The sequence below is a fragment of the Saccopteryx leptura genome, chromosome 2, assembly GCF_036850995.1.
Source record: "Saccopteryx leptura isolate mSacLep1 chromosome 2, mSacLep1_pri_phased_curated, whole genome shotgun sequence".
In the NCBI taxonomy this organism is placed as follows: domain Eukaryota; kingdom Metazoa; phylum Chordata; class Mammalia; order Chiroptera; family Emballonuridae; genus Saccopteryx; species Saccopteryx leptura.
Window position 1 is genome coordinate 242914511 of NC_089504.1, and position 27599 is coordinate 242942109.

A 27599-nucleotide genomic window follows, 5' to 3' on the forward strand; every position below is an offset into this window, starting at 1 on the left:
TTTGGCTCTGAACGGACCCCCGAGGAATGCGCGACTCTCTCTCACTAGCGTCACCTCCCGCTGGCCGCGGAAATTGCTCCGGGACAGAGCAGAGTGGTCGGACCGCGGAGGTGGCGCCGGGATGGTAGGCAGGGGAGGCCTGGGGAGATGTGAATGTGTTGAAGGGAGGGCAGGCAGGGGACACACCACGTTTTCTGAGCCCAATGCCAACTCACCAGGAACCATTGGCCACGCCCATCATGGCCGTGGGCCGCTCCCCACCTGGCAGTCCCAGCCTCGGCGCGCCCTGGTATCCGCGGCCGGTGCGCTCCGGTGCTCTTGGCTTGGGTGCCAGCAGAGAGCGCGCGAGGGGGCCCGGGGACCCGACGGATTGAGGGGAGGGCCCTGGGCCGCCCCCTTCCGCCCTCTGCCCGCCCTGCCCGCCCACCAGGAGCTCCAGACTAGGAGGCAAAAGCCGGCGATGCTCCCTGCGTGCTCTGCCTGCTCCATGCACGGCTCCTACCTGTAGAGTCCGGGAGTAGGCGCCCCCTCCCCGGACAACTATCCTTCCTTCCTCCCTCGAAAAGCTCCCGTTCAGCTACCCGCGTCTCGGACAGGTGGCACTGGGACCCCGGGACAGGGCGGCAGGCTCGCAGCTGGTGACATGTAGACTCCCTCCTCTTCCCCCCGCGGTCCAGCCTCAGAACCTGGGCGCCCTCCAGCCCGGAAAGTTTGGGGTTGGGCGCCATGGCCAAGAGCAGCTCCCTGAACGTCCGCGTGGTGGAGGGCCGAGCGCTGCCCGCCAAGGACGTGTGAGTACTCCGGGGGCGAGCCGGGAGTGAGAGGCAAATGCAGCATGGGGTGGGGTGGGGGTCGCCCATTCCGCGTGCCAGGGACAGTCGGGGAAGTGGGCAGGATGTGCTTGTCTAAGACCCTAAGACCCCGTATTGGGGCAGATGGGCCTTCATCGGGACAGACCCCATGCTCATCGCTGTCCTGGTGGGAGGGGGCGCCCAGACTTAGCAGATGTCTGCTCCCCACTTCCCGGAAGGGGGGGGATGACTTTGTTCCTGGAATGTACAAAACGGGGTCTTCCAGAGCGTCAGTGCTGGAGATTGGAGGGTCGGATTCTGTCGAAGCTGGGGAGGGGCATGATGGGGGATGGTTCTTTTTTATTTCAGGCAGGTGTCGGAGGTGGGGCTTCTCCAGGCTTGGGTGGGCTTCTGTCAACAGAACCCTGGGGAGGAGTCTCAAAAGGCGGAGGATTCAGATGGCCCCAGCATTCCTCTGTGTGCATCTGGGATTTAGGTTTGCAGAGCGTCACCAGATGGCCAGCTATCCAGCCTTGTGGGAAACTGAGGTCCCCTTGAGCCTTGAGCTTCTCAACCTATAGCTCCCAGCCCAGGGTGGGCCTTTCCTGAATGCTGAGAGGCTTGAAGAGCCAACGCCCCCTCTGCCACCCCCTCCCCAGACAGGTGTGCTGGGGCTGGAGAACTCCTGGGCCCCCTGAGTACCAGTCCTTGGCTCTGTCTGCTTCCCCTGGGCTGAGTCAGCAGTTGCCAAGTCAGCAGAATGGTGGGAGGGGTCCCCTTCCTGCTTGGCCTGGGGCCCAGAAGGGGCTCCGAGGGTGTTGGCACCTAGGACTGGTATGGGATCCTTGGCAGGACATGAGCTGTTTGACCTTGACCCTGGTTCTGTTGAGTCTCAGTCTCCCATCGGTGCAGTGGGAGCTCTGGACAGGGTCTCCAAGCCCTGGGCAGCTGTGAGGGTGGAGAACCTGTTAGGGTTGACCCCACGGCGGGGGTAAGCAGGACCTGGACTCTGAGCCTTTGCACAAGTAGAGGCTGGGGCTTAGCTCTGTCCTACCTCCCCCAGCTGTGGCCCCCCAGCAAGGAGTACCCCGCCTTTGATTTCATGGCCCCCCTCCCCAACACAGCAGCTGTGTCAGGGGGAGCTGCTTACAGAGCCCTCCATCCTCATCAGAGACCCCAGATAAACACCCCCCCCCCCCAGGTCAAGACAGCGGGCTTGCTGCGCTAACGAACGCAGTATCCAGTATCCTGACAAGCCCCCTTGCTGCCCTTTCAGATGTCCTCCCAGAGCTCCGAGATGGAGAGGTTCTAGAACCCGTGGGGCAGTGAGGCCAGGAGCGGGGGCCTCGCGGCTGGTGGAGGGCTGAGGGGACGCCCTTCCTGAAGCCAGTTTTCCATGTCCCTGTGCTGTCTCCCCCCAGCCAGCCCCGGGGAGGGCCACGGGGGAGCTCCTCCTGCCTCTCCTGAGGAAGGGGTTGAGTCGTGCCTGGGCCCTTGGCTGTCCTCCTCCAGCCATATTCCTGAGATGAGATGAGCTCTGAGGTTGACCCTAGAGCTCGGGCAGGGAGTCACTATGTCCCACTTGAGGCTCCAGCCACCCTGCCTCGCTTTCCTTAGCTGTTGGCTTTCTTCTTCAGAGGGGCTCTCTGCAGAGCATGCGGGGATCTCCCCACCTGCGGGGACTGGCAGATGTGGTGCATTCTCTCTCCTCTCTCAAGGAAAAGGGTCTGATTCGGCTGAAGCCTCACCAGATTCTGGGGGGGAGGGGGGTTGGACCTGGTATAAGAGGAAGACTCAGTGCATAATTTTAGAGTTATTATTATCCTTAATAACAACAGCTCTAAACCCCTGAGGGCTGACTACGGGCCAGGCTATAGGCTTAACTCATCCTATGATTCTATTAGCATTTTCCATTTTACAAATGGGAACACTGAGGCCCGGAGAGCCTAAGTCACTTGTCTAAGGCCATGCGGCTGGGATTGGAAGCCTGACTGCTCCCGTGCAGGTACCAGACTGGGCAGGGAATAGTTGTGGGCCCGCTTTCCCACACTCAAGGTGGGGCAGGGGCTGTGGGAGAGGCCAAGGGTCTGGAGAGATTGAAGGTCTGGAAGGGACAGCCCCCTCCCGCCACTCTTGCCTTCTGCCATTCTTGCCCCTACGTGATAGGAGACTGATAAGGCCCTTGTGCGTCAGAGCCCCGCAGCTGACGTATGAGCTTGGCTCCCCTGAGGGGCTGGGGGTCAGGCAGGGTCGACAGGAGGGGGCGTGTCCCCCAGCCCTTTGCTGGTGGGATCCCAGCCCACATCTGCTGCTGTGAAAACTCAGGAAAAGGAGCCTATCTTGAAAAAGCTGAGGGATAGAGAACCCAGAGAAAGAATGAGATGTAGGGGATTACCCAGCCCGAGGCACCCAGGGGGTTGGAGCCAGGTGGGGAAACTGAGGCCCTTGGAGTTACTCAGCCTAGGGCACTACACAGAAGCGGGATCAGAGGTGAGAACCTAGACTGGAACTCAGCGACTCAGGCCACCGCTCAAGCTGAGGGTTCAGGGATGGGGACCAGATAGGAAAACAAAGGCATTGGAGCACCCAGCAAAGGGGGCTAAGGGTAGGAATCCAGAGAGGAAACTGAGGCACAGGGAGAGCTCAGCCAGCAAACAAACACCCAGCTCCTGGTGCCAGTGTCCTGGTTTCTTGGAATTCCTGAGGCGTTTATGGATTGGTGACAAGCTGAACCGAGAGGGGGTGGCAGAGTGAGAGAGGGTAGGGGCTGGGGCGTCGAGGGAGGGGGACATGTAGGGAAGGAGTCCTGAGCAGGTCTGGAGGTGGCCTTGGTTAAGAACATGTGCACTGAGCCCTACAGACCTGGGTTTAGGTCCTGACTCTGCCAGGTGGGGTGGGGCAGGGGGATACAGGTCCTCCCCCAAGGAGCTCACAGTTCAGAAGTTTCAGGGAGCTGGGAGACAGATACTTGACACAGAAAAAAAAAAAACAAAGACAGGATGATTTCAGATGCTCAGAGGCATGGGAGGTCATTTTTACACCAGACAGTGGTGGTCAGAGAGGTGAGAGTGAGATCTGAATGATAGGATGAAGCCAGCCATGACAGGGTGGGAGACAGTGTCTTCGGCAGATGGAATAGCAAGTGCAAAGGCCCTGTGGCTGCACTGGGCTTGATGGAAGACAGAGGAGGCCTGTGTGATGGGACAAAGGGAGGAGATGGGATGGACTGGTAACTCTTATTACGAAGCGAGGATGGAGCTGGCTTTGGTTGGCCAATGGCTCATGGCTATTGAAGGGGATGGGGTACATCTGTCCTGTTGGTTGAGTTTTGAGGTCTGGATGCCTTGGGCTGTGCCTGCAGAGAGATCTGCTGAGGTCCATCCTCTCTGAAAGCTGAGCAATGTGTGTCCCCTCCCCAGAGAAATCCCATTAAAATGACATGCTGGGGAGGGCAATGCTCATCCCAGAGGGTGCGCTAAGGCCCCTGGGGGGAGACTTCTGGGGTGATGCCTCCCACCGTGCATTGTCTCTTCAGGTCCTCCAATGGCCCCAGGAGGTGTGCATTAATATTATGCCTGATTTATAGAGCAGAGGAACTGAGGTCCTTAGAGGGAAGGAGACTTGCCAGGGTCCCACAGTCAGCAGTGGGGAAGCCAGGGGACTCCCCAGCACACACTTGTGACCTCTGTTTTGGATTTCCTGGGACTGAGACTCTGAACTTGCTGCTTTGTGCCTCAATGTTCTATTTTTGTGGGTGGACACCCAGGGAGCCCATGTGCGGTGGGTCAGGGTCACAGTGGGTGGGCTGTGCAGACACGACATCTCCTGCTGGTCCCCTGAGGTCCTGCCTCATAGCTGCACTTGCTGTGTGACCCTGGGCAAGTCCGCTCCCCTCTCCGGGCCACAGCTGTGCCTCTGTATGAAGGTAGCTTGGGGCTTCCACCCATGACTGCCCTCTCAATGCCCCTGGTGAACCTTCTCCTTCCGCAGGTCTGGGAGCAGTGACCCCTATTGCATAGTGAAAGTCGATGACGAGGTGGTGGCCAGGTGAGGAGTGGAGAGCCTGGCCTGGGGCCAGGAGAGCAGGGCAGGGGAGGGGGGAGGGGCTCCTTCTATACCCGAGAGTCCTGGCACAAGAATTCACAGGAATAGAGGAGCTGGGGCAGGGCCCTGCTTACCCCAGGGGAGAACATGCAGGCTTGATGGGGGTGCTCTGTGTCCTTGGCTCAGGACCCGACAGCTTTGGCTGCCAGTTCCTCTCCCCATCCAACTGGCCCACAGCTTCCCCTGGACTTGCTGATGTCCCTGCTGGCTCCTGGGGCTGACTCAGCGGCTGCCAGCCTGTGCCTCCCATGGTGGCCTCCCCGGGGGCGGGCATCTCATGCTTGGCTGGGCTGGTTGGTTCCGGGCCTGCCGGGTGCTGTGGGCACCAGGGAGTGTGTGTGTATGTGTGCGTGTGCCCAGCTGGGTCTGCTTGTGAGTGTGCCTGCGGGTGTTGGAGGGCTGGTGTCCAGATGTGTGTGTCCCTGTGGGTATGCAGGCTCACAAGGTCACTTTGTGTCCGAGTGTGTGGTCTGTGTGTGTGTGTAGATGTGTGTGTACACACACGTGGGCTGTCCTGTACACACGTGTGCACCACAGCCTGCTTATTTGGGTACACAGGCACCAATGTGAACACACGTGAGGATGTGAGGGTGTTTGGCGTGTGAGTGAGTCATGGCAGGGGGACATCAGGCTGGGTCATGCTTGGCTCCCACCCCCGCAGGCCGTTCAAGGGACAGCTAGCTCTCAGCCCCCGCAGGTCTGAGGGGTGTAGGTGGGCGGATGGCTGAGGCCTTGGTTCCTATGGAGACAGCAGGATTCAGGATGCTGCTGGCGAGGGTTCTGGTCCAGATGGGCCGGGAGCTGGGGGAGGGGAGCTCACATAGGGGAAGGTCAGCCCACAGTACCCCAGCCGACCCCCCATCGTTTTCCCTGTGCTTTGCAAATTTGCGCACTGGTTTTCTGTGTTACCCTGGCCGCTGTCTCCCCCTCTCTGGGCTCTGAGAAATGTGTCAGCTCAGGAGCCAGGGAGCCTGGGGGACATCCAGCCAGGAAAAGGCCAGGCCAGGAGGAAGAGGGTGTTTGGGAAGAAGGACCCGTCTGATGGTGGTGCCCTTGGCGGAATTAGAAGACAGTGTACCTGTATGTATGTGTGCACGCGTGTGTGTGCATACACATGTGTGCACAAGCTTACATTCTGTTGGGGAAGAGTGTGTGAAAGGAAGGAGGAGAGGCGTGGCAGGTGTGCAAACCAAATTTTGCAGCTAAAAATTTGGGTGTGTCTTTACTGAACAAGTAGGTTCTTTGAAGTACGTCCTTTGTTCCCTGTTGGTTAAAAGGTAGTGTGTCTTCAGGGGTGTCGCGTGAAGATGATCTCTGCTTGTGTCTGTTTCCGAATCTGTCTTGGTCCCCAACTCTCCTGTGTTTCCCCACTGCTTACTGACTGCTCTGTCTCCTGCTGACTTAATGGTCTTACCCCTCACTCTCCTCCCTTTCCCAGCCAGCACCTTACTGTTCCTCAAACTCACTAAGCTCATTCCTGCCTCAGGACCCTTGTACATGCCACTCCAGCCATTTGGAATACTTGTCCTCATCCTCTCTCCCCATTTGCCAGACTAGCTCTTGAAGAAGCCTTTCTTGAACCTTTCTATCCCCACACCCAGACCCAACCAAGCACCGTGGAGCTAACCACAATAAGAGGACTTTTCTCACTGAGTCATAAGGCTCAGGAGAGAGCACTGCCTGCTGAGGGGCGCTCTGTGGGAACACGGACCTTGGCATCTCTTCCTCTAATCCCCCTTAACCCATATGGCTTGGCACACAGTTGGGGTGTTTATGAAGTGAATGAATGAATGAATGGATAGCTGGAATTGCGTGTCATTGTGTGTTTGTGTGTTGTATCTGCTGTGTATAACTACATGTGAGTGTGTGTCTGTGAGTCTCTGTGTGTGTCTGAGCACTTTTTTGCCTGTTTTTGTGTGAATATGTGTTTTCTCTGTGTGTGTCTACATGTGTTGGTATGTAGAAACACAGAGGTATGTATTTCTGGAAATTTCTGAGGCTGCATATGTGTATCTGTGTAGGTGTGAATGTGTTTCTGGCTTCTTTGGTGTATCTGTGAGTGTCTCTGTTTCAGCGAGTATTCCCGTGGGAGTGAGTGTGTGTGTGTGTGTGTGTGTGTGTGTGAGTCTGGGTGCCCAGGTGTCTGCCGCCTGTATGGCCCAAGTGCCCTCAGTCCCCTGTGCCCCTTTGTAGGACAGCGACTGTCTGGCGGAGCCTGAGTCCCTTCTGGGGGGAGGAGTACACGGTGCACCTGCCGCTGGATTTCCACCATCTGGCCTTCTATGTGCTGGACGAGGATACTGTGGGGTGTGTGTGCTGGGGACCCAAGCCTGGGTATTCAAGGGGAGGTGGACACCCCAAAACAAAGTACCCTCCCACCTACCCAGCCCTTGATGTCTGTCCCTACTACTCCATGGGCGGGGCAGGGGACCCTGACTTGGACCGTCACCTGCCCACCTTTCCACAGGCATGATGACATCATTGGCAAGATCTCGCTGAGCAAGGAGGCTATCACAGCCGACCCCCGAGGTGGGCGAGGGGCACTGGTCGTCAGCCAGGCAGAGGGAAGAGGGGGTGGCCATGCCCAGTATGGGCATTTGCAAGGGCATTTGCAAGGGGAAGTACAGAGCCCGCAGTGGAAAAGTATTTTGTTGTTTGTTTTTAAACAGGACAGAAACATGGGGGTGGAGGTATGTGGAACATTACTGATATGAGAGTAGATATGGAGAGGCAGGCAGTGTGGTCAGAGAAGGATTTCTGGAGAAAGGGGAATGAGATGGTCCTTAAAGGCTCTTTGGCAAAGATGCTAAGGTGCATCTCTATGGATTCTCTTCTAGGGTCAAGTGTAGGTCAGGCAAGATGGAGTATTTGGTGGGGGTTGATTAGAGAAGGCACTAGGGGGCAGAGCAGAGTCTGAACATTTCTCTGGAGGTACTAGGGAGCCATTGATAGTCCTTGAGAAAGACAATGAAGAGATTGGGCCATATTATAGGAGGGATGAACTGACAGGAGAGATTAGATACATTTTCAGAAAATCTCTGTGCTGCCTTGTGGGTACTAGATCACAGTGGGACAGGAATAGATCTGGGGGTCAATTTGTAGTCTGTGCAATAACCAAGTGGGAGAAAGCTGATGGCATCCTGGACTTGTGGGTAGGAGTGGAGATAGAGAGAGGTGAGATGGAGCTTTCAGTTCCAGTAGCATCTTCAGAAACGTCCTCCTGCCATATAACAGTGAGATCCTGAATTAGATGGGATTTCTAATACATCGTTGAACTTTCTGTAAAGAAGAAACATACCTCAGCATTCTCCCATCCCCCAGTCATGAGTAAAACCTAACAGGGAGTGATGAGCAACAGCAACAGACCAAATCCTGAGCTAGGGCCAAGGTAGATAGTATTGACCCCAAGACTTCCCCATTAGACCAAGATCCTTAAAGAAGCCCAGAATAAGCAAGGACCACTCCTTTCCAGGAATAAGTGTTCTCATGTTAGGTTTCCCACAAAATGAGATCAAACAAACATGAATTCACAATCAAAGATTACCACACACACAATGCCTAGTACATGGTAGGTGCTTAATAAATGTTGGAACCTGTGTTCTCACCTGAGCCATGTGGGCCACCATGAGTAAGAGTCAGCAGAAACAATAGCCCTCAGAGTTAGACCCACAAAGACTTTAGATTTTGTAATTATGATAAAGAGAATAAAAAGAAAATATTTAAGCCAATAAAAAAATGTAATCACCAGAAAGGGCCAGCAATAACCACAATACATTAAAAAAAATAAACAGACTTAAAAAAGGACCAAATCAAAGTTTTAAATATAAGAAGTATGATTACTGAGGTTAACAACTAAGTAGGTGATTTCAACAGCAGATCATTCAGAGCAGCAGTGAGAACTAGTGAGCTAGAAGTGAGATCTGAAGAAATGATTTAGACTTTAGCCCAGAGAAACAAGAAGGAAAAGAGAAGAGAGAGGTTTGGAGATATAGAACATAACCAAGAAGGTCCAACATGCATTTAATTGGAGTCCTAGAAGGAGAGAATAGAAAACAATTGGGAGAAGAAATAATAATGAGAAAAAGACAATGGGGAGAAGAAATGATGAAAAAAAAAGAAAAAGTTGGATGACCTGGAATTTCCCAGAAATCAAGAAAGAACATGATTTTATAAATAGGAGAAGCATAACCTGTACTAAGCAGAATAAAAAAAAAATCCTTATTTAGACACATGGGGAGAAGGAGGGGGACCTGCCGAACATCAAAGGCGTAGTCTTTGCAATTAGAGAGGAAAGATAAACCGTTTACCCAAGAGCATGAGCAGGCTGAAATGACTTCCCAGTAACAACAATGGAAGCTAGATGTCAATGGAACCATGTCCTGAAAGGGCTAGAGAAATGACAGATGGACATTGACATTGAGATTGACTTGACTGATTCAGGAGGTCGAATGGTCCCCACGAAGGCTCGGAGATAGGAATGCCCAGGATCTTTCTGAGGGAAGAGTATGTTGGGACTAAATGGTTAAGGGCATGGGTCCTAGAACAATACTGTCTGTGTTCAAATCGTAGCTCTGCCATCAACCAGCTGTGGGGTCCTGGGCAAAGGTTTTCCCTCTCTGGGCCTCATTTTCCTCTTCTGGAGGTGGGGATAATTACAGCTCCTGCATCAGAAGGCTATCATGAACAATCCATGCTTTAATACATTTTAAATGTTAATTAAATGTTTAAGTTAACACAATGTCTAGTACATGATAGGTGCTTAATAAATGCTAGCATCTGTGTGTCCCCCCTGCCCCCCAGGAATTGATAGCTGGATTAACCTGAGTCGTGTGGACCCGGATGCAGAGGTGCAGGGTGAAATCTATCTGGCTGTGCAGATGCTCGAGGATGGGCGGGGCCGCTATGTTCGCTGCCACGTGCTCAAGGCCAGGTATGGTCTCGGTGGGGTTAGGGGTGACCGTCTGAGAATGGGCAGGAATCCCCTGATTGCCTCCAGCTCCCTTGGCCTTTGAGAACTCCTTAATCCTGGGCCACTTCTGGACTCACCACCAGGATCCCACATAGGCAAACAGTTCAAACTCACTGGGTTGCATCTTCCTGAGGTCAAAGCACAAGAAAACTCCTTGTTGGGTTCCCAGTGACCAGCAACAAAGGCCAGACACTCAGGATGGCCAGAGAGATGAGTGTGGAGGTGTATTAATCAAATTGTAAGCAGTAGATACCCAAATCATACTGACTTAAGCAGACTCTCATATGAATGACATGTAGTGTCAGGCATGGCTGTATCCAGGTGCTCAAACGGTGACTTTTGTGTTAGCTTCATTCTAAGTCTCTCTCCCCAGGTGGGGGCAAAGATGACCGCAGAGAGCCTCAGCTGCCATCCTAACAGTTTGGCAGCTCCAACTGAAAAAGAACTCTCTCACCGTGTCCAACCAATGCTTTGGGAATAATTCTTATTGGCTCAGTCTGGGGCATATGCCTGTCTCTGAATCAATTGCATTAACTCTGATTTGTCAGGGCTGAGTCACAAGCTCACCCCTGGAGTGGAAGGAGGGACGAGCCCACCTAATTCATGTGGGCTGGGAGTGAGAAGGGGAGATCCTGTCCCAAAGAAACATCAGAAGGAAGCCCAATGCAGAACCAGCAAAACCCACAAATGCCAATCCATGGGCACCAGCTCATGTGATAGCCATCTTTCCTTCTGCCTGTTTGTCTCTCTGTAATCCCCTTTCTCTCTCTCTCTGAGCTCCTCCATCATCTGCTTCCTTAAACACTTTCTCCCTCTCATCCCCCATCTTGTCTTTCTGCTTTTTTTTTTTCACACCTTACTCCCCTAACTATCACTTTTAGGCCCAGGTTGGGGAGGATGTCTATTTCTAGCTTGCTGTGTGACTTTGAAGTCCTTTCTTGCCCTCTCTGTGCCTCTCCCACCACCTCCAGATTTCTGCTGCACTCAGCTGGGGATCCCTGGAGTCTGGATGAAGAAGTACGGGGGTGGTGGGAGCAGGGGACAGGAGAAAGGACTCAGCATGAGGCAGGGGTCCCTTATCTGCTTTTTGCCCAGGGCCTCCTCCCCAACCACTTGGCTGTGCAGGATCCTTACAACAGGAAAGGGACCGATTGCTGTCGCTTAGCAACTGGGCTGGCTCCTAGGAAACCAAAGAAGGCTTTGGATGCTGAACAGGGGTGGGAGAGGAACAGCAAGAGGAAACAAGCAGTCCCTAGGGAGGAGGTGTCCCTGGATTTGGGGACCTCAGGAAGGAGGAATGGGAAGGCTGACTAGGGTGAGACTTTTGGGTTGTTATGACAACCATAGGCAGGGGTCCCTGCCTTATGCTTTTTCTTGGGTCCTAGGGAAGGTGTGGGCATGTTTGTTGAATGAATGACTGAGCTGAGCCCTCACCACCTGCCAGCTGCTATGCTAAGCCCTTTTACACATACCACCTTCTTTAACCTTGGCCCTGTGAGGTTAGTCTGTTTTTACTCCCATTTTCCTGATGAGGAAACTGAAACTCAGGCAGGTGAAGTGACTTTCCCCAGTGTCACTCAGCCAATGAATGGCAGAGCTAGGTTTGAATCCTGGCATCTGGTCTCCCATCCATCCAGGGTCCCAAAGAAACTGAAGCTCTCTTCCCCTCCCCACTACAGCTTCACCTGCTGGGCTTAGTCATGCAGGACTTGACTTTTATGTGCCTCAGTTTCTTCATCTGGAAAATAGGGGCATTATCAGTGCCTCTTTGTAGGGTAGCATGAGTCAATAGGAAGATGCCGGGTTTGGACAGGCACGGGGAGGGGCACTCCTCCCTGGGTCCCTGCAACGGAGCAGTTCATTACTGTGGAAACTAGTGGCATTTGAATGGTCCACCCTAGACCCCTTTTCCAAGGTCTAGCTGGGGTCTTGGTCCTTGAGAGTCCTGTGTTTCCCATTTGTGTCCTCATCTGTCTCCAGGGACCTGGCCCCCCGAGATATCTCTGGTACGTCTGACCCATTCGCACGTGTGTTCTGGGGCAGCCAGAGCTTGGAGACTTCGGTGAGTGATGAAGGGGTACTGGGAAAGGGCGGGGCATCTGGCGGTGGGCTCCCCGTCAGCCCTGTCTCCCCCCTCCCCCAGCTGTGGGCTCCCAGTCAGCCCTCTCCCCCCCCAGCTGTGGGCTCCCAGTCAGCCCTCTCCCCCCCCCCCAGCTGTGGGCTCCCAGTCAGCCCTCTCCCCCCCCCAGCCAGCCCTCTCTACCTTGCCCCTCCCCCAGACTATCAAGAAGACCCGCTTCCCACACTGGGATGAGGTGCTGGAGCTGCGGGAGATGCCAGGCGCCCAGTCCCCACTGCGGGTGGAGCTCTGGGACTGGGACATGGTGGGCAAGAATGACTTCTTGGGCATGGTGAGCACCCCTGCCAACACTCTCCATGGCTCCCCACTGCCTGCAAGGAGGCAGGAAGGGAAGGTGGGCTGGGCATCCTGGGCTCAGAAGGGTAGATGTGAAGTGTGCCTCATCAGGTCCAGGGTGATGGAGTCCTATTGCTCCACTGTATGCTTGAGGAGACTGAGGCACTCAAAGGAGCCAGACCTGCCCACAAGGTCACAGGGTAGGCCCAGGTTCTAATTCTGAGCTGACAGTACCCGGGATGACCGTGTGCTGGCCCTGGGCTAGTTGCTTCTCCAGCACAACCTTATTTACCCTCACAGCCACCCTAATAGACTGGGACTGTTGTCCACATGTTACAGATGGGGAAACTGAGGTTCTGAGAGGCTAAGTGGCTTTCCCAAGGTCATATGACTGAGAAATGGCGGAGACAGGATTTGAGTGCAGGTCTCTGATTCTAGAATGTAAGCCTTTACGTCCTACTCCTGGAAGCATTGGGTCAAGATCTTTCTCTTAGACCAGGGGTAGTCAACCTTTTTATACCTACCGCTCACTTTGTATCTCTGTTAGTAGTAAAATTTTCTAACCGCCCACCAGTTCCACAGTAATGGTGATTTATAAAGTAGGGAAGTAACTTTTCTTTATAAAATTTATAAAGCAGAGTTACAGTAAGTTAAAGCATATAGTAATAATTACTTACCAAGTACTTTATGTCGGATTTTTGCTAAGTTTGGCTGAATAAATCTTTTTTTTTTTTTTTTTTTTGTATTTTTCTGAAGCTGGAAACGGGGAGAGACAGTCAGACAGACTCCCTCATGCGCCCGACCGGGATCCACCCGGCACGCCCACCAGGGGGCAATGCTCTGCCCACCAGGGGGCGATGCTCTGCCCCTCCGGGACGTCGCTCCGCCGCGACCAGAGCCACTCTAGCGCCTGGGGCAGAGGCCAAGGAGCCATCCCCAGCGCCCGGGCCATCTTTGCTCCAATGGAGCCTCGGCTGCGGGAGGGGAAGAGAGAAACAGAGAGGAAGGGGGGGTGGAGAAGCAAATGGGTGCCTCTCCTATGTACCCTGGCCGGGAATCGAACCCAGGTCCCCCGCACGCCAGGCTGACGCTCTACCGCTGAGCCAACCGGCCAGGGCTGAATAAATCTTTATAAAACAACTTACTATAGTTAAATCTATCTTTTTATTTATACTTTGGTTGCTCTGCTATCGCCCACCATGAAAGCTGGAACACCCACTAGTGGGCGGTAGGGACCAGGTTGACTACCACTGTCTTAGAGCCTCAATTTCCCCATCTGCATAATGGGTGGGATTATCCCTGCCTCTCAGTGCTTGTGGAATATGTCAGGGCTGACAGTTTTTGAAAGGAGCCAAGATTAGAGCAAAAAAGAGGGAGATTCTGTTATGCAATGCTGCCAGTACCTCAGTTAAAGACAGAGTTACCACATGACCCAGCAATTCCACTCCTAGGTCTCTACCCAAGAAAGTATACATGCCCACACAAAAACTTATACAGGAGTGTTCACAGCAACATTGTTTATAATAGCCAAAGTGGAAGCAACGCAAATATCTATCAACAGATGAATGAATGAATGAATGAATGAACGAACAAAGGTGATATAGCCATACAGTGGAACATCACTCAGCCATAAAAAGGAACAAAGTACCAATACATGCTCTGACCTGGATGAACCTTGAAAACATGCTAAGTGAAAGAAGCCAGTACAAAAAAAGAAAAAAATCCCACACACATTATGTGATTTCACTTATATGAGATGTTTACATGGGTGAATATATCTATGAAGACAAAATAGATTAGTGGTTGCCTGGGTCTGGGGGCTGGGGAGTGACTGCTAATGGGAACAGGCTTGTGCAGGGCTTGTAGGAAACGTTCTGAAATTAGTAGTGATGTTTGCACATATCTGAATAAACTAAAAGCCATGGAATGATATACTTTAAATAGGGGAATTGTATGGGATGTAAGTTACATCTGTATAACGTTATTTTAAAATGGGGGGCCTTGTGGACTGTCTTTAAGCCTTTGGTAGATGCAGTTGTGTCCCTGAACAGAGATAAGAATATACTCCGTCTGACATTCTGTGTCTAGCAGCTGTGTGACCTTGGGCAAGTCAATCTACCTCTCTGAGCCTCAGTTTCCTCAAATAAGTGCTCCTGGAGGTCCTCAGTGCCCTGGCAGGATTAATCATTTGAGACTGGGGGAGGGAGTGTTTCTGCTGTTGTCTTTATGGGATACAGTGGGGGAGGATGAAGGGGCCCCTGGCAGGCTATGCCACCCTTCCTTGGGTGGGCAGCCTGAACTCTTCTTTCAGGGCTGGGTGGAGTGGGGCAGGGCTCAGCCTAGGGTCTGTGTGTCCCCCCCCAACAGGTGGAGTTTACCCCAAAGGTCCTGCAGCAGAACCCACCCAATGGCTGGTTCCGGCTCCTGCCCTTTACCAGAGCTGAGGAGGATTCTGGGTAAATGTGAGGCTGAGGGAGGAGACCAGGCTGGAATCATGTTGGGGACCATCTTCAGTCTGCGGCAGGTCCTCATGGATGCCCACGTCATCCCATAAGCTATCACTATATCACTTTGTTCATTCCTTTAACAGATGTTTGTGACTGTCTCGCAATGTGTGTTTATATATATATATGTCCAGATGAGTTCACCTTTTACCTATCCACCTGCGGACATGTCAGTTCACACTTGTTGATGTGTGATCAGAACCCTGGGTCCTTCACACCCATCCACACCTGTTCACACAATCCATCCCTGTACATTTGTTTATACTGGTCACACTGTTCACACTGTCTGCACTTGTCCATTCCTTTTTATAACTGTCAATATCTGTTCACACCTGTTTAGATTGGCCACACCTGTCACACCTGCAGACACCTGTCCACACTCATGTAGTTTTGCAAATATTCATGCTCCTTACCTGTGTTCACATCTGCCCATCTTGGCTCTAGGTGTCTGCCCATATATACTTCCAAATGTACATACCTGTGATCTTTCCCGGTCAGGGGGAACCTGGGCGCTCTGCGGCTGAAGGTGCGCCTCGTCGAGGACCGCGTCCTGCCCTCACAGTGCTACCAGCCACTCCGGGAGCTGCTCATGGCGTCTGTGCTGGGGCCGGCAGAGGTGGGTGCGTCATACAGGCAGTTACGCTGGGGGTCTAACCGGGGGTGGGGGAGGAGCTGGGTCCTGGCCTCCCCCTGCTTCGGGGTAGCTAACTGGGCTCTTCCGCTTTGGAGTCCCAGGGCCCCAGGCTACCTCTCCTGCCTCCTGTCCTTGCCCAGGAGGATGTTTCTAGCCCCCTGGCTGTTCTGGAGGAGCTGACCTTGGGGGACTGCCGCCAGGACCTCGCCACCAAGCTGGTGAAGCTCTTTCTTGGCCAGGGTCTGGCTGGGCCCTTTCTGGACTATCTTACCCGGCGTGAGTTGGCACGGACCAGTGAGTTGCCTGCATGACCTCTCAGACATCATTCCCCAATGATGTGTTGGCAGAGGGATTCTGGGGGACCAAGGCAGGCTCTCAGGCAGAGAGCAGAGGCTCCTGTGTGTGTGTGTGTGTGTGTGTGTGCACATGTGCATGGAGGGTTTCCTGTACTGTGCATCCCAGCCAGCTGGTTTTTGTTACTCTTGAGTTGTGTGACCTTATGCAGGTCACTTAACCACCCAGGGACTCAGTACTGTGAATGGAGTTGATGTTACAGGTCTCCTCGATTGCTGAGGCTGAAAGGATCCTGACCTCCTTCTTGGGTGGGTGGGGTGTGGTGTATCAGCCCCTCCAAATCCCAGAAAACACTTCCTTCTGCCCTCCCAGCCGACCCCAACACCCTCTTCCGTTCCAACTCCCTGGCATCCAAGTCCATGGAACAGTTCATGAAGGTGAGTACACGGAGCATGGGGGGGGGGGCGATGGCGGCTTCGTCAAGGGGACCTCCTTCCCAGTGTTTACCTGGACCCCAGAGCTTGGCTGACTTCAAGTGGCAGCGGGTAGCTGAGCAGGAGTTCTGGTGATGGGTGCCTGGCCTCTCACCCTGAGTGGCACCCAGGGTTGTGGTGTCACCCCATCCTTGAATGTGCCTTGGCCTTGCCCTGAACCTCTCCCTGCATGGTGCCCCTGCCCCCAGCTCACGGGCACGCCCTGGCCTCACCTTCAGCCCCACCCCGTGTGGTGCCCCCTGCCCCCAGCTCGTGGGCATGCCCTACCTGCACGAAGTCCTGAAGCCGGTGATTAATCGCGTCTTCGAAGAAAAGAAGTACATTGAGCTGGACCCATGCAAAATGGACCTGAGCCGTTCCAAGTGAGCAGAGCCAAGGGGCGGGAGAACCCTGACCCCCAGACAACCCCCTTATCCCCTCCGGAGCCGTGTCAGGCTGGGTCCGTGCCACCTGCCACCCCCTCAGGAGCCCTGCATTACACCTCAAGGTCTCGCCTGTGAGCACCTCTGCCCTTAGGCTGCCTAGTGAAGCGGTTCTGGGCAGGACTTGGAAATCTGAGCTCCTGGTTTAAAATCCCAGTTCTGCCGCCACTGGTGTGCATGTCACTTTACCCCTGTGGGGCCAAGAGAACTCACTGAGTTAAACACGCACAGCCCTGCTTTAACTAATAGTCCACAGTGCTAGGTATTTCTGTTACGTGGCGGCTGGGGCGCCTGGGGCAGGGCCTGCGTGCGCCTGCGTGCAGAGGTGGGTCCTGGAGTGCTTGATGAGATTGGACCAAGCAGAGCAGTGGCTGGGGGTCATTCCGCTTTTTTGTGGGCTCCTCTTCTTTTTCTGGGACACTTCCCCACTCCAGCCAGGGCAAGCGGGCTTGCTCCCACCAGGCCGTGAGAGCTGGCTACCGGGTAATCATCAGGGACCATGGTGGGGACAAGAGAGGGTCTTACCTTTACTTTGGGCCCCGCCCCGCACGTGCTGCCCACACTTTCCGACCACTCCGAAGGCAGGCATCAGAAGAGGAATGCGAAGGTGGGATGGGAAGGTGGGTGCTGTCTGGGCCCAGTGGGGCCGCTGGAGGGTTAGGCGTGGGCAGGGCTGGGCTCCCGGGCAGAGCCGCTCCGCTTGCTTCCCCAGGAGGATCTCCTTCAAGGGCACGCCCTCCGAGGAGCACGTGCGGGAGGCCAGCCTGGGTCTGCTGACGGGCTACCTGGGGCCCATCGTGGATGCTATCGTGGGCTCCGTCAGGCGCTGCCCGCCTGCCATGCGCCTGGCCTTCAAGCAGCTGCGTCGGCGTGTGGAGGAGCGCTTCCCACAGGCAGAGCACAAGGTGGGCCAGGTGTTCCCATTGAGCAGGTGGGAAAACTGAGGCAGAGGATGGCAGTAGCTTGTCCAGGGTCATGTGGAAAGTCTGGGCAGAGGTGGGAGAGAAACTAGGCTGCCATGCTAACGTACTCTGTGTCCTGGCAGAAGTGGTGACAACATTCCTGAGGGGGCCCTGGGACCCACAGGGGTGATAACAGTAATAATAACAACAACAACAACAACAACAGTATTACTATATGCAGCCCTTGCCGTGGGGCCAGACCTTGTTTTACATATTTTTTACCTCATCTAGTCTTCACATCCACCAAATATTATTCCATTTTACAGAGAAGGAAACTGAGGCCCAGAGAGGTGAAATGACAGTTAATAAGAGGAGGTGCTGGCTCCTGAATCTATGCTTTTAAGCTTACAACTGCCAAAAAACAGTATGGCACAAAGTGAGTGCTTCCTTAATTCTAGATGTGTCTGTGCATGCGTGCACATGAGGGGGGGGAGGGGAGAGGAAGGCGTTCAAAAGCCAACACCCAAAAATAAAGTCTAAATATAAATTCTGCATGAGCTAGTGCTTTTCCAAGATTGATACAAAATTTGAAAACTCAGGTGCTGCAGGGTTTAGGCAGGTGAGGTAAAAGAACAAAACAGTCAGGGTGTGGGGCAGTAGGGAGTGGTAGGGACTGTGGCAAACTGGAACTCCCATATATTGTCTAAAGGGGACAGCTCTGGGCAATCAGTTATTGCCAGATCTTCAGAGGTTTTTGTGTGTTTTTTTAAGCCAACATTCTGGACTTTTTTTTTTTTTTTGTATTTTTCTGAAGTTGGAAATGGGGAGGCAGTCAGACAGACTCCCACATGTGCCGACCAGGATCCACCCATGCCCACCAGGGGGCGATGCTCTGCCCATCTGGGGCGTTGCTCTGTTGCAACCTGGGCCATTCTAGCACCTGAGGCAGAGGCCATAGAGCCATCCTCAGTGCCCGGGCCAACTTTGCTCCAATGGAGCCTTGGCTGTGGGAGGGGAAGAGAGAGACAGAGAGGAAGGAGGGGGGTGTGGAGAAGTAGATGGGCGCTTCTCCTGTGTGCCCTGGCCAGGAATCGAAACCAGGACTCCTGCATGCCAGGCCGACACTCTACCACTGAGCCAACCGGCCAGGGCCAACATTCTGGATTTTATATGAGATCAATCATTTAAAAAATGTTGGCAGTTAATCACCTGAGAAACTCCAACAAAACAACACTTTGAGCCAACCATTACACAATTGCGGCTGGACGGGCCCGTCGGTTATTAGTTTGAGATCCCTGGGTTTAATGCTCAGCACACTTCCAGATGGCTGATATCCTTGCTCATGAATGACATCAAGTGAGGCAAACTTACCCTGTGCTGTCATAACAGAAATGTGGACTCGGGTCCCCTCTGCAGAAGGATCCAAGATTTAAATGTTGGGGATGTAATGGCCCTTCCCTGGAGCCTGGGTTAAGAGCTCTTGGTTTATGCCACATTGCTCCCCACTTTCTGCTTACAGATGGGGACACTGAGGCCCAGAGAGGGAGAGAGCCTTGGTCAAGACCTCAACTCTGGGCCGCGGTCTCTCCTTCCTCCCTTTCAACCCCTGCTGAGGAGTGCCCTCTAAACTAGGACATGGCTTGATTTACTCCCCACTTTGCTGGGCTCTCCCTGCAGAGGTGCTAAGTGGAACACAGCTGTGGCAGGGAGGAGGGAAGAGAAGGAGAGGCCAGTGCCCCAGACAACTTGGCCCTGGTGGGCGGAGCCAATATTAGTGACACCCTAGCGTCCACAGTTCTCAGTCCCACAGTGGGAAAGGCCTTGGCAGGGAATAGGGACTTTTTCAGGGCCTCTAGGGTGGGTGGGGTCAGGGGAACCCAGGGGAGCCCCTTTCTGACACCTGTTCCTCCTTCTCAAGAAAGCAGGAAGGAAGTCATGGGCTGATGCCAAAGCTAAAATTACCCTTGACTATGGTGGGAGAGGGGTGGTAGACTTTGGGGGCAGTTTCGGTTCCAGACAAGCGCCCTCCTTCTAGGAAGCTCCAGGTACACAGCCCTTGGCAGGGCTCACTATCCAGGCTGAGGTGGCCCAGGGAGCTGGCACATTCCCAGGAAGGTATTGTCTCATGTGTGAATACACCCCCTAAATAAACCCTGGAGCACATTCTCAGGCTAAATATAGCTGGGCAAGTGTGAGAGGTGAGTGAGGCGTGGCTCAGGGGAGGCCAGTGCACCCAGGATGGAGACACACCCTCTTTCTGAGTCCCGTCTGTGGCCCTGGGGGAGCTAGGCTTGCCTGCAGGTGGCCAGGCCTGGGACTCACATGGACAGGCACCACACCTTAGAGTCTATACAGGGCAGAGGCTGGGGGCTGGGGTACACACAGGACAGGCTCTGGAGTCAGTACAACTGAGTTCACTACTGAGCCTCAATTTCCTCATCTAGAAAAAGAAGGTAATAGTTTCTCCCCCACAGGATTTTTGAAGATTAAATGTGATAGTTCAGGCTTAGTTCCTGACATTCAGGGAGTGCTCCACAGTAGCGAGTGTTGAATGCAAGAGAGTGTGGTGGAGAGCTGAGAGTTTGAATCCTGCCTGGGCCCAATTTGGGCTCTGCCATTTACAACTGTGAGGCTTGGGGCAAGTGACATTCCCTCGTGGGGTTTCAGTTGCCTCCTCTGTAAAATGGAGCTATAATACCGCCTGGGGTGAGTATCACATAAACAAATGTACAGAGAAGTATCTGGTCTGTCACTGTTCATTATCATAAATCATAGATCTGGGTTTGAATCCTCCCTCTGTTACTCATCAGCTGTGTGACTTTGGGCAAGTTGGTTGACATCTCTGAGCTTCTGCCTCCTCATCTGTAAAATGGGAATAATGATGATGCTTCCTTCATAGGACTGTGACATCAGCAGACTCCAAGGATGTTTGGCTAAATCTGATTGTGCAGTATTGGTATTACTACTTCATTTTGCATATGGAAAAACTGAGGCCCCAAGAAGAAAAGCCTCCTGGCAGACCAGAATGACCTCTGGATGCACCTCCCATTTCACTTCCTCTTGCACCACCAGTCTGTAGTCCTGGCTGCCTCAGTTTCCCCAGCAGGGAAAGGGGTTTGGGGGCCCCCTCTCACCTGTTGCTTTTCTTGGCAGGACGTGAAGTACTTGGCCACAAGTGGCTTTCTCTTCCTGCGATTCTTTGCACCTGCCATCCTCACCCCAAAGCTGTTTGATCTCCGGGACCAGCACGCGGACCCCCAGACCAGCCGCTCACTTCTGCTGCTTGCCAAGGTGCCAGCTGTGGGGGTGCTCTGAGCCAAGGGACAGCATGTTAGGAACAGAGCAGGGAGGCCAGACCTGCAGAAGACCCAAGTGAGACTCAGAGAAACCTGTCTGAGACACCACCCTTAGCGTCCATCCTGAGCTTGGAGGCATTTATTATGCTCTCTACTTTCTTCTTTTGAATCAAAGACCCAACTCTTCCAGGAGGAAAGTGAGAAGCAAGCTCTAGTAGTCATTCACACCTTAGTATTAATTAGACCATGCTTTGCCAAGGGGTTACATTTTGAGGTTCTGATGGGCTCCAGGGTATGCATGAAAAGATCAGGCAGTCCTGGGTAGGTGGACTGGGGCTCGGGAGGGAACAGAACAATGAGGGCACTGGGGGTGTATATCTGTCCAAAGGGAGGGACAGACACTGCCCGGAGCAGGTGCTGCTATGAGTCTTCTTTCTTTGAATACTGATGTGGGCGCCAGGACTCCAGGGCTCTGTTCTGGGTCTACAGAGGTCCACAGTGACCTTGGCCCTGCGTCTCCTGCTTCTTTCTTCCAGGCTGTGCAGAGCATCGGAAACCTGGGCCAGCAGCTGGGCCAGGGCAAGGAGCTGTGGATGGCCCCCCTGCACCCCTTCCTGCTGCACAGCATCTCACGTGTGAGAGACTTCCTGGACGAGCTGGTGGACGTGGGTGGGGAGGAGGGTGAGTTCCTGTGGCCCCGCCATGTCTGGCTTTGTCACTTCCCTAAACCCTTGGGACCTGCCCTTACCCCACCCATAGCACTGAGACTGTGGACCTGTGTGTCAGCTAGTCAGTCAACTAACATTTCCTGGCACCTACTGTGCCATTCCAGCCAATGTGGAGATGTGGGTAGGGATTGTGGCATGTTGTCCATGCAATCGACAATATCTATTAAGTGCCTACTAGGGAATAGGCATTGTTCCATGTGCTAGGGAAACAACAGTGAACAAGACAGGAGAAACTCCTGCTCTTCTGGAATTTTATTCTAGTGGAGACAACAGGTTGTAAATAAGACAAATTAGCAAGTCATGGTGTGTTAGGAAGTGACAAGAGCTAAAAAGAAAAAATAGAGGAGGGAAAGGAATGTTGTCGTGAGGGTGACAGGTCAAACTTTTAGATAGGGTGGCCAGAAGTAGTCTCACTAGAGTGAAATTAAAAATCTGAAAGAGGGCAGAGAGTAAGCCATGAGGCTCCTGGGGAAGAGTGTTCTAGGTCTGGAACAGCATGTGCAAAGGCCCTGAGGTGGGGAACAGAGATCAACAGTAGGAGGCTAGTGAAGAAGAGTGAATGAGGTGGAACAAAGGAGAGATGAGGGGGCCAGACTGAGTGGGGCTTTGTAGGCAGTGAGAAGGATTTTGGCTTCGACCTGTAGTGAAATCGAGCCACAGGACAGCTTTAAGCAGAGTTGGGGTTGAGTCCATATCACAATGTGGTGCCTTGATCATGAGATAGTTGGGTCCGAGTCACATAGAAGCAACCTGCTGAAATGTGGAGGTTGTGGCTTGGAGAGGTAGGTCCCTGTGGTGCTGGTGAGGAGCCTGGTCTGGGCTCCCAGAGGGTGATTGGATCTCAGTCACTCCCAGGACTGACTCCATAAGGCGTGGCTCCCCCTGCTGGCTGCCTGCAGATTTTTCAGGTAGGAGAGGGCTCAAGGCCAATTGTGTGCTCCCTGCCCACATCAGTGATACCATTCCCTGGAGTGTATGTGTGTGTGTGTGTGTTTTGGGGGGGGGGGAGGTGAACAGGGCAGTGGACTCATCCTCCTGCCTCTAGAGGAGGCCTGAGCATGCCTCCTGGACAGGAAGAATTCACTTTCCCCCCTCCTCATTTCTCAGAGGCTGGGGGCCCAGCCAGGGCCTTGGTCCCACCCTCGGTGACTGTTCGAGAAGGCTACCTGCTGAAGCGTAAGGAGGAGCCTGGCAGTCTGGCCACACGCTTTGCCTTCAAGAAGCGTTACTTCTGGCTCAGCGGGGAGACCCTCTCCTACTCCAAGAGTCCTGAGTGGCAGGTGGGGCTGCAGTCCACAGTGGAAGGGTTTCCTGTGCTGGTCTCTCTCATAGAGTGGCCCTTTTGCATCCAGAGGGACAAAGGCCTAGGATGAGGCAAGGCCCCATAGTAACTTTGGCAAGTTCAAATTCTCATGCCAGGCTCTGCTCACACCCTTGGGCCAACATGGGCCCAGGCCAAGGACAGGCATACACTTACACACACTCACCATCAAACATCCTTCAGAATGTGCACTTGGAATGGCCTGGACATACCCTCCCAGATGTGGACATGCACAGGACGGGGACAATGTCTAAGCACCCTCAGCTGTTCCTAATCAGCTCTATGCCCATATACCATTGAGACTCACATATGCTCACTCAGAAGTATATGTCCGGCTGTTAGGAACACAAATCCAGGCATTCTCTCACTCACTCATTCATTCATCAAACATTTATTGAGTGCCTACTATGTACCACGCAGTGTTCTAAGCATGGAGATGCAGCAGTCCACAAGACAGAATCCCTGTTCTCATGGGGCTGCCTTTTGAGTCTAGCACAAGCAGAGCCACATACTGGAATCTGCCCATTTCTGTGTACGCACCAGAAATAGTCATCGCTAACATTTCTATTCTGTCAGCAGAGTGTAGATTCTGGAGTTCAACTCCCTGGATTCCAAGTCTGGCTCCACCAGATGAGTGACCCCGGGAGGGTCATTTATTCTCTTGTGCCTCAGTTTCCTCATGTGCAAATTGGGAAGAGTAATAGACCCAGCTTCAAAAATGGGTTGGGATGATGAAATAAATTGATAAATGTGAAGTGCTGATAACCACATCCCAAGTGCCATGTCAGTGGTGACAAGGATGATGGTGGTAGAAACTGACGTCCAGAGAAGTTGTCATTTACTTAGACAGTGATGGGGCAGGACTTCAGGGCTGATGGAACAGCTGAGTGGACATGCACGCACACAGATCACATGTACACGGGGTTGAATGTCCCCACCCTCCGGGACACCCCGTGAGGCACACAGAAGAAACTGCCCCTGGGGCGGCACCGGGCTCGGGCCCCCAGCCCACCCTGCAGTGACCATCTGGCCTCCCAGGTGCGCTCCTCAATACCCGTGTCGCACATCCGCGCCGTGGAGCGCGTGGACGAGGGCGCCTTCCAGCTGCCGCACGTGATGCAGGTGGTGACGCAGGACGGCTCGGAGACACTGCACACCACCTACCTCCAGTGCAAGGTGAGGTACCGCAAGGGTGGTTGGTGGTGGTGGGGGGAACGGAGGCGTCCCCTGAGTCCTGCCTCGCCCCTGACCGCACTCTCCCGCACTCCCTACAGAATGTGAACGAGCTGAATCAATGGCTGTCGGCCTTGCGGAAGGCCAGTGCTCCCAATCCCGACAAACTGGCTGCCTGCCACCCGGGTGCCTTCCGTGGCGTGCGCTGGACCTGCTGCCTCCAGGCGGAGCGCTCAGGTGAGGGGGCAGGGCGGACTCAGGCTCCGCCTTCCCCATCTGTCAATCAGCTGTCTGGCGGGCTGTGCGACAGGAGCAAGTAACTTAACCTCTCTATGCCTCAGTCTCCTCAAATGTGAAGTGGGGTTGATAACAACGCCTACCTCCTAGGGCTTTGTGAGGTTCAACGTGAGGTATTACAGTATTTTGTAAGCACCTACTATGCTCCAGACATCTGTGGTACACAGGCAGGTGTCCGGTTTGCTTTCAGGGAAGACAAGAGAATAACCAGACACTTGTAATACCACTGCCCGAGTGCCAAGATGAGGTTTTTGAGACTCCAAAGAATGCCTCTGACCAAACCCCAGGGTAGGAGATCAAGAGGGCTTTCTGGAGGAGGTGCTGCTTAGATGTGATCTGAGAAGAGTAGGAGCGAGGCAGCGAAACTGGATTCAGGGATGGGGTAAGGAAGAATGTTGCAGGCAGAGCAAATGTTGAGAGCAAAGGCCTGGACTGGAGACAGGCAGCAGAAGGACTAAAAAGTTCAGTCTGGCTAGAGTCTTGAGGGTACAGGCAGTGGGGCCTGATGGAAATAGGTTTACAGAGTGATTTTAGAAGCAGAGAGGCAGGGCTTGCTGACAGCCTGCTATGCAGGCTTCTGGAGGGGGAATAGGAGGGGTAATTGATGATGCTGTGTCCCCTCAGCTGCTGGCTGCAGCCGCACGCACTCAGCTGTCACCCTGGGAGACTGGAGTGACCCTCTGGACCCCGATGCTGAGACCCAGATGATATACCGGCAGCTGCTTCTGGGGCGGGACCAGCTCAGGTGGGTGCCCCTCTCACCCAATTTCATCCCCTATGACCACTTTGGCCTCCCCTGTTCATTTAGTCATTCTCTCCATGTGCACCAGCTGAGGTTGGGGCAGGGGCAGGGGTAGGGGCAGGACAAGCTCAAGGTGAGGATGGGGAAGCATCCTCAGGTGGGCCCTAATGCAGAACAGGATATTAGCATCTTTTAATACCTGGGGCTCCAGAGACATGGGAACAGACCTTGGATGTATCCCTTCCCCCTCCTGGCCTCAGGATCACTGTTATTTATTCAGTGACAGAGATTTGTTCCAACTCATTACAGAGTCGGTTTTGAAGCTGGCCTGCATGGGTTCAAATCCTAGCCTGGCCACTTACTGGCTGTGTGATCTTGGGCAAGTTGCTTACCTTATCTGTACCTGAGTTTCCCCATTTGGAAACTAGGGTTAGTAATAGAACCTACTTCATGGGATTGTCTGGAGGTAAAGCTCTGTGTAGGTGCCTGTCCACATCACTAACTTTCATTAAACGGTAACTATTATGATGCTGTGCAACTTTAGGCAAGTTATTCTACCTCTCTGTGTCTCAGTGATCATCAATATAATGGAGCTGATAGTAAGTACCTACCTCAGGTGAGGTTTTTGTGATAACTGGAGGAGTGAATTCATGTGAAGGGCCTAGAATAGTGTCTGGGACCCTGTAAATGCTGGCTGTGATGAGGGTGTTGGTGGTGCTGGTCTCCTGCAACCAGCAGAGAATCTCTGGGGTAGAGAGTAAAGTTGGGATTCAGGGATCAGCCTTGTCTTTCTCTTCCTCAACTTCTAGGATAAAATTCTTGGAGGAATCCTACATGGATACAAGTCCAGAGGCAGACACAGGGAAGGACACCAGTGCCACAGAAGGTAAGGGTTTAGTTAAGGAGGACCCTTTCCTTTGCCCTCTCTGGCACCTCCCACAACTTGCCAAGTACACTCTTGTGTCCTCAAAGTCACTCTCCTTTTTCCAGCCCACCAGCAGGCCAGGGGTCTGTGTGTGTGGGCTCTGGGAAGTTTTAGAATTCTCAGGGCACATGGCAAATCTGGAGCCCAATAAAGCTGTGGTGGTGGCAATCTTCCCTGGCCTGGCTAAGCCTGCCTGTGGCCCCCTTGTCTCCCTCCCAGGGGCCTATCCTGATGCCCTGGCCCAGCAGAGAGAAGCCGCTACACACCTGCTGGAGGTGCTTGCAGATCTGGATCAAGCCCACGAGGAGTTCCAGCGGCAGGAGCGGGGGAAGCTGGTCCCAGGTCCCCTTTGGCCCTGACAAAATGCCACAGCCAGCCTGGGAGAAGAATAAGGCGCCACTGGGCCCGTTTCAGTGTACCCTGGCCCAGGAGTCTCCTTGTGGCTGTCCTGTACCTCACGATCCTGTGGGTTGAAGCCCTCTGGAGATCTGCTAGCTAGTCCCAGGTGTTCTAAGCCCCAAACCTGGAGCGTGGAAGCAAGGGGCCAGCCTTGCACTGAATGAGGCTCACTGTCTGGGTTGAGGCAGGTCGGGGTGGCTGGGATAAGGAACCTGACTCATTTGGCTCAGCCTGAGATCTGTTTCATTGGACTGGCCCCTACCCACACCAACAAGGCCAGCTTGACCCTGAGCTGCTGGATACAGCTATACCTGAATCCCTGCTGCCCACATGGCCTTGTTGCCCCAGACAAGCACTAAACCAGCTCAGTCCTTCCTGTTTTCATGTCTGCCAATCACTGTAACTTCATTGATCCTCCTGAACCCTGCCCTTTGCTGACGGTCCTAACCACAAGCTTTCAGAATCAGGTGCCCTTAGGAAGAACTGGCTCAGAACCCAGTGTACAAGTCTCAGACCCTTGGAGTCCGGGAGACCTTGGGCCAGCCTCCTTTCCCCTCCTGGAGCCTCAGTTTACCTTGTATAAAATGAGGAAGGAGTGACTTAGATGTGTGATTTTCAAATTGGGTTCCATAGAGGTAGCCCAGGAGCCAGGGAGGGTTTCTCAGACTGAGGCCCAATCCCCTTCCCCTGGGGTGTCTGCGAGGAATGCAGATCCCTGGGCTCCAGGCAGATTTACTGCATCAGAAACCAAAGGAGTGTAGGGCAGGACTCAGGATTCTTAGTTCCTCAGGTGATGTGGATGAACACGAGATTTGAGGATCACAGGCCTGGGCAATTTTATATATTAGGGTTAGAGGTGAGAATTTGTTTGAAAATGAGTCACACAGGATAAAATGTTTGGAAACACCCAACTGGCAGAACGGGAAGGGCCTCCAAGGACTCATTTCCGGTTTTATGTGACTAGGGTGGAACAGAAATTGAAGCTACCTGGCTGGGGAGAAAGTGGCTAGACCAGGATGCCGCGCTATCCCACGGGTGGTCAGCAGGGGTCGCTTGGAGCCGCAGCATCCACAACAGCCACCTGGGCATTCCGATATGTTGCAAAGGCTGAGCAGAAAAGCTTGTTGCTGTTCCTGGGATCTCTGTCCCGGTCTCTCCCTAGACAGAACCTGGTCCTCCCCAACGGTG

The 27599-nt window shown here is 53.5% G+C and overlaps 1 protein-coding gene across 4 annotated transcripts; it reads left to right on the forward strand.

Moving 5' to 3' along the window:
• RASAL1 (RAS protein activator like 1) lies at positions 1-26805 on the forward strand. Of its 4 annotated transcripts, none has more exons than XM_066370845.1 (22): positions 1-124; positions 678-791; positions 4782-4838; positions 7089-7202; positions 7363-7424; positions 9696-9825; positions 11845-11926; positions 12144-12275; positions 14648-14736; positions 15283-15400; positions 15520-15694; positions 16085-16149; positions 16456-16568; positions 17341-17533; positions 20684-20821; positions 21363-21507; positions 22662-22834; positions 23914-24051; positions 24150-24285; positions 24970-25090; positions 25897-25973; positions 26232-26805. In XM_066370845.1, the coding sequence occupies exons 1-22, from the start codon at positions 27-29 to the stop codon at positions 26369-26371; spliced, it is 2610 nt and encodes an 869-aa protein (XP_066226942.1). In that variant the 5' UTR covers positions 1-26; the 3' UTR covers positions 26372-26805. The 4 variants fall into 4 exon arrangements, with proteins under 4 accessions (XP_066226942.1, XP_066226944.1, XP_066226941.1 ...); XM_066370844.1 differs by having other exon boundaries at positions 2-124; positions 15520-15712; XM_066370846.1 differs by having other exon boundaries at positions 4-124; positions 15559-15712.
• The last annotated feature ends 794 nt before the right edge of the window (positions 26806-27599 follow it).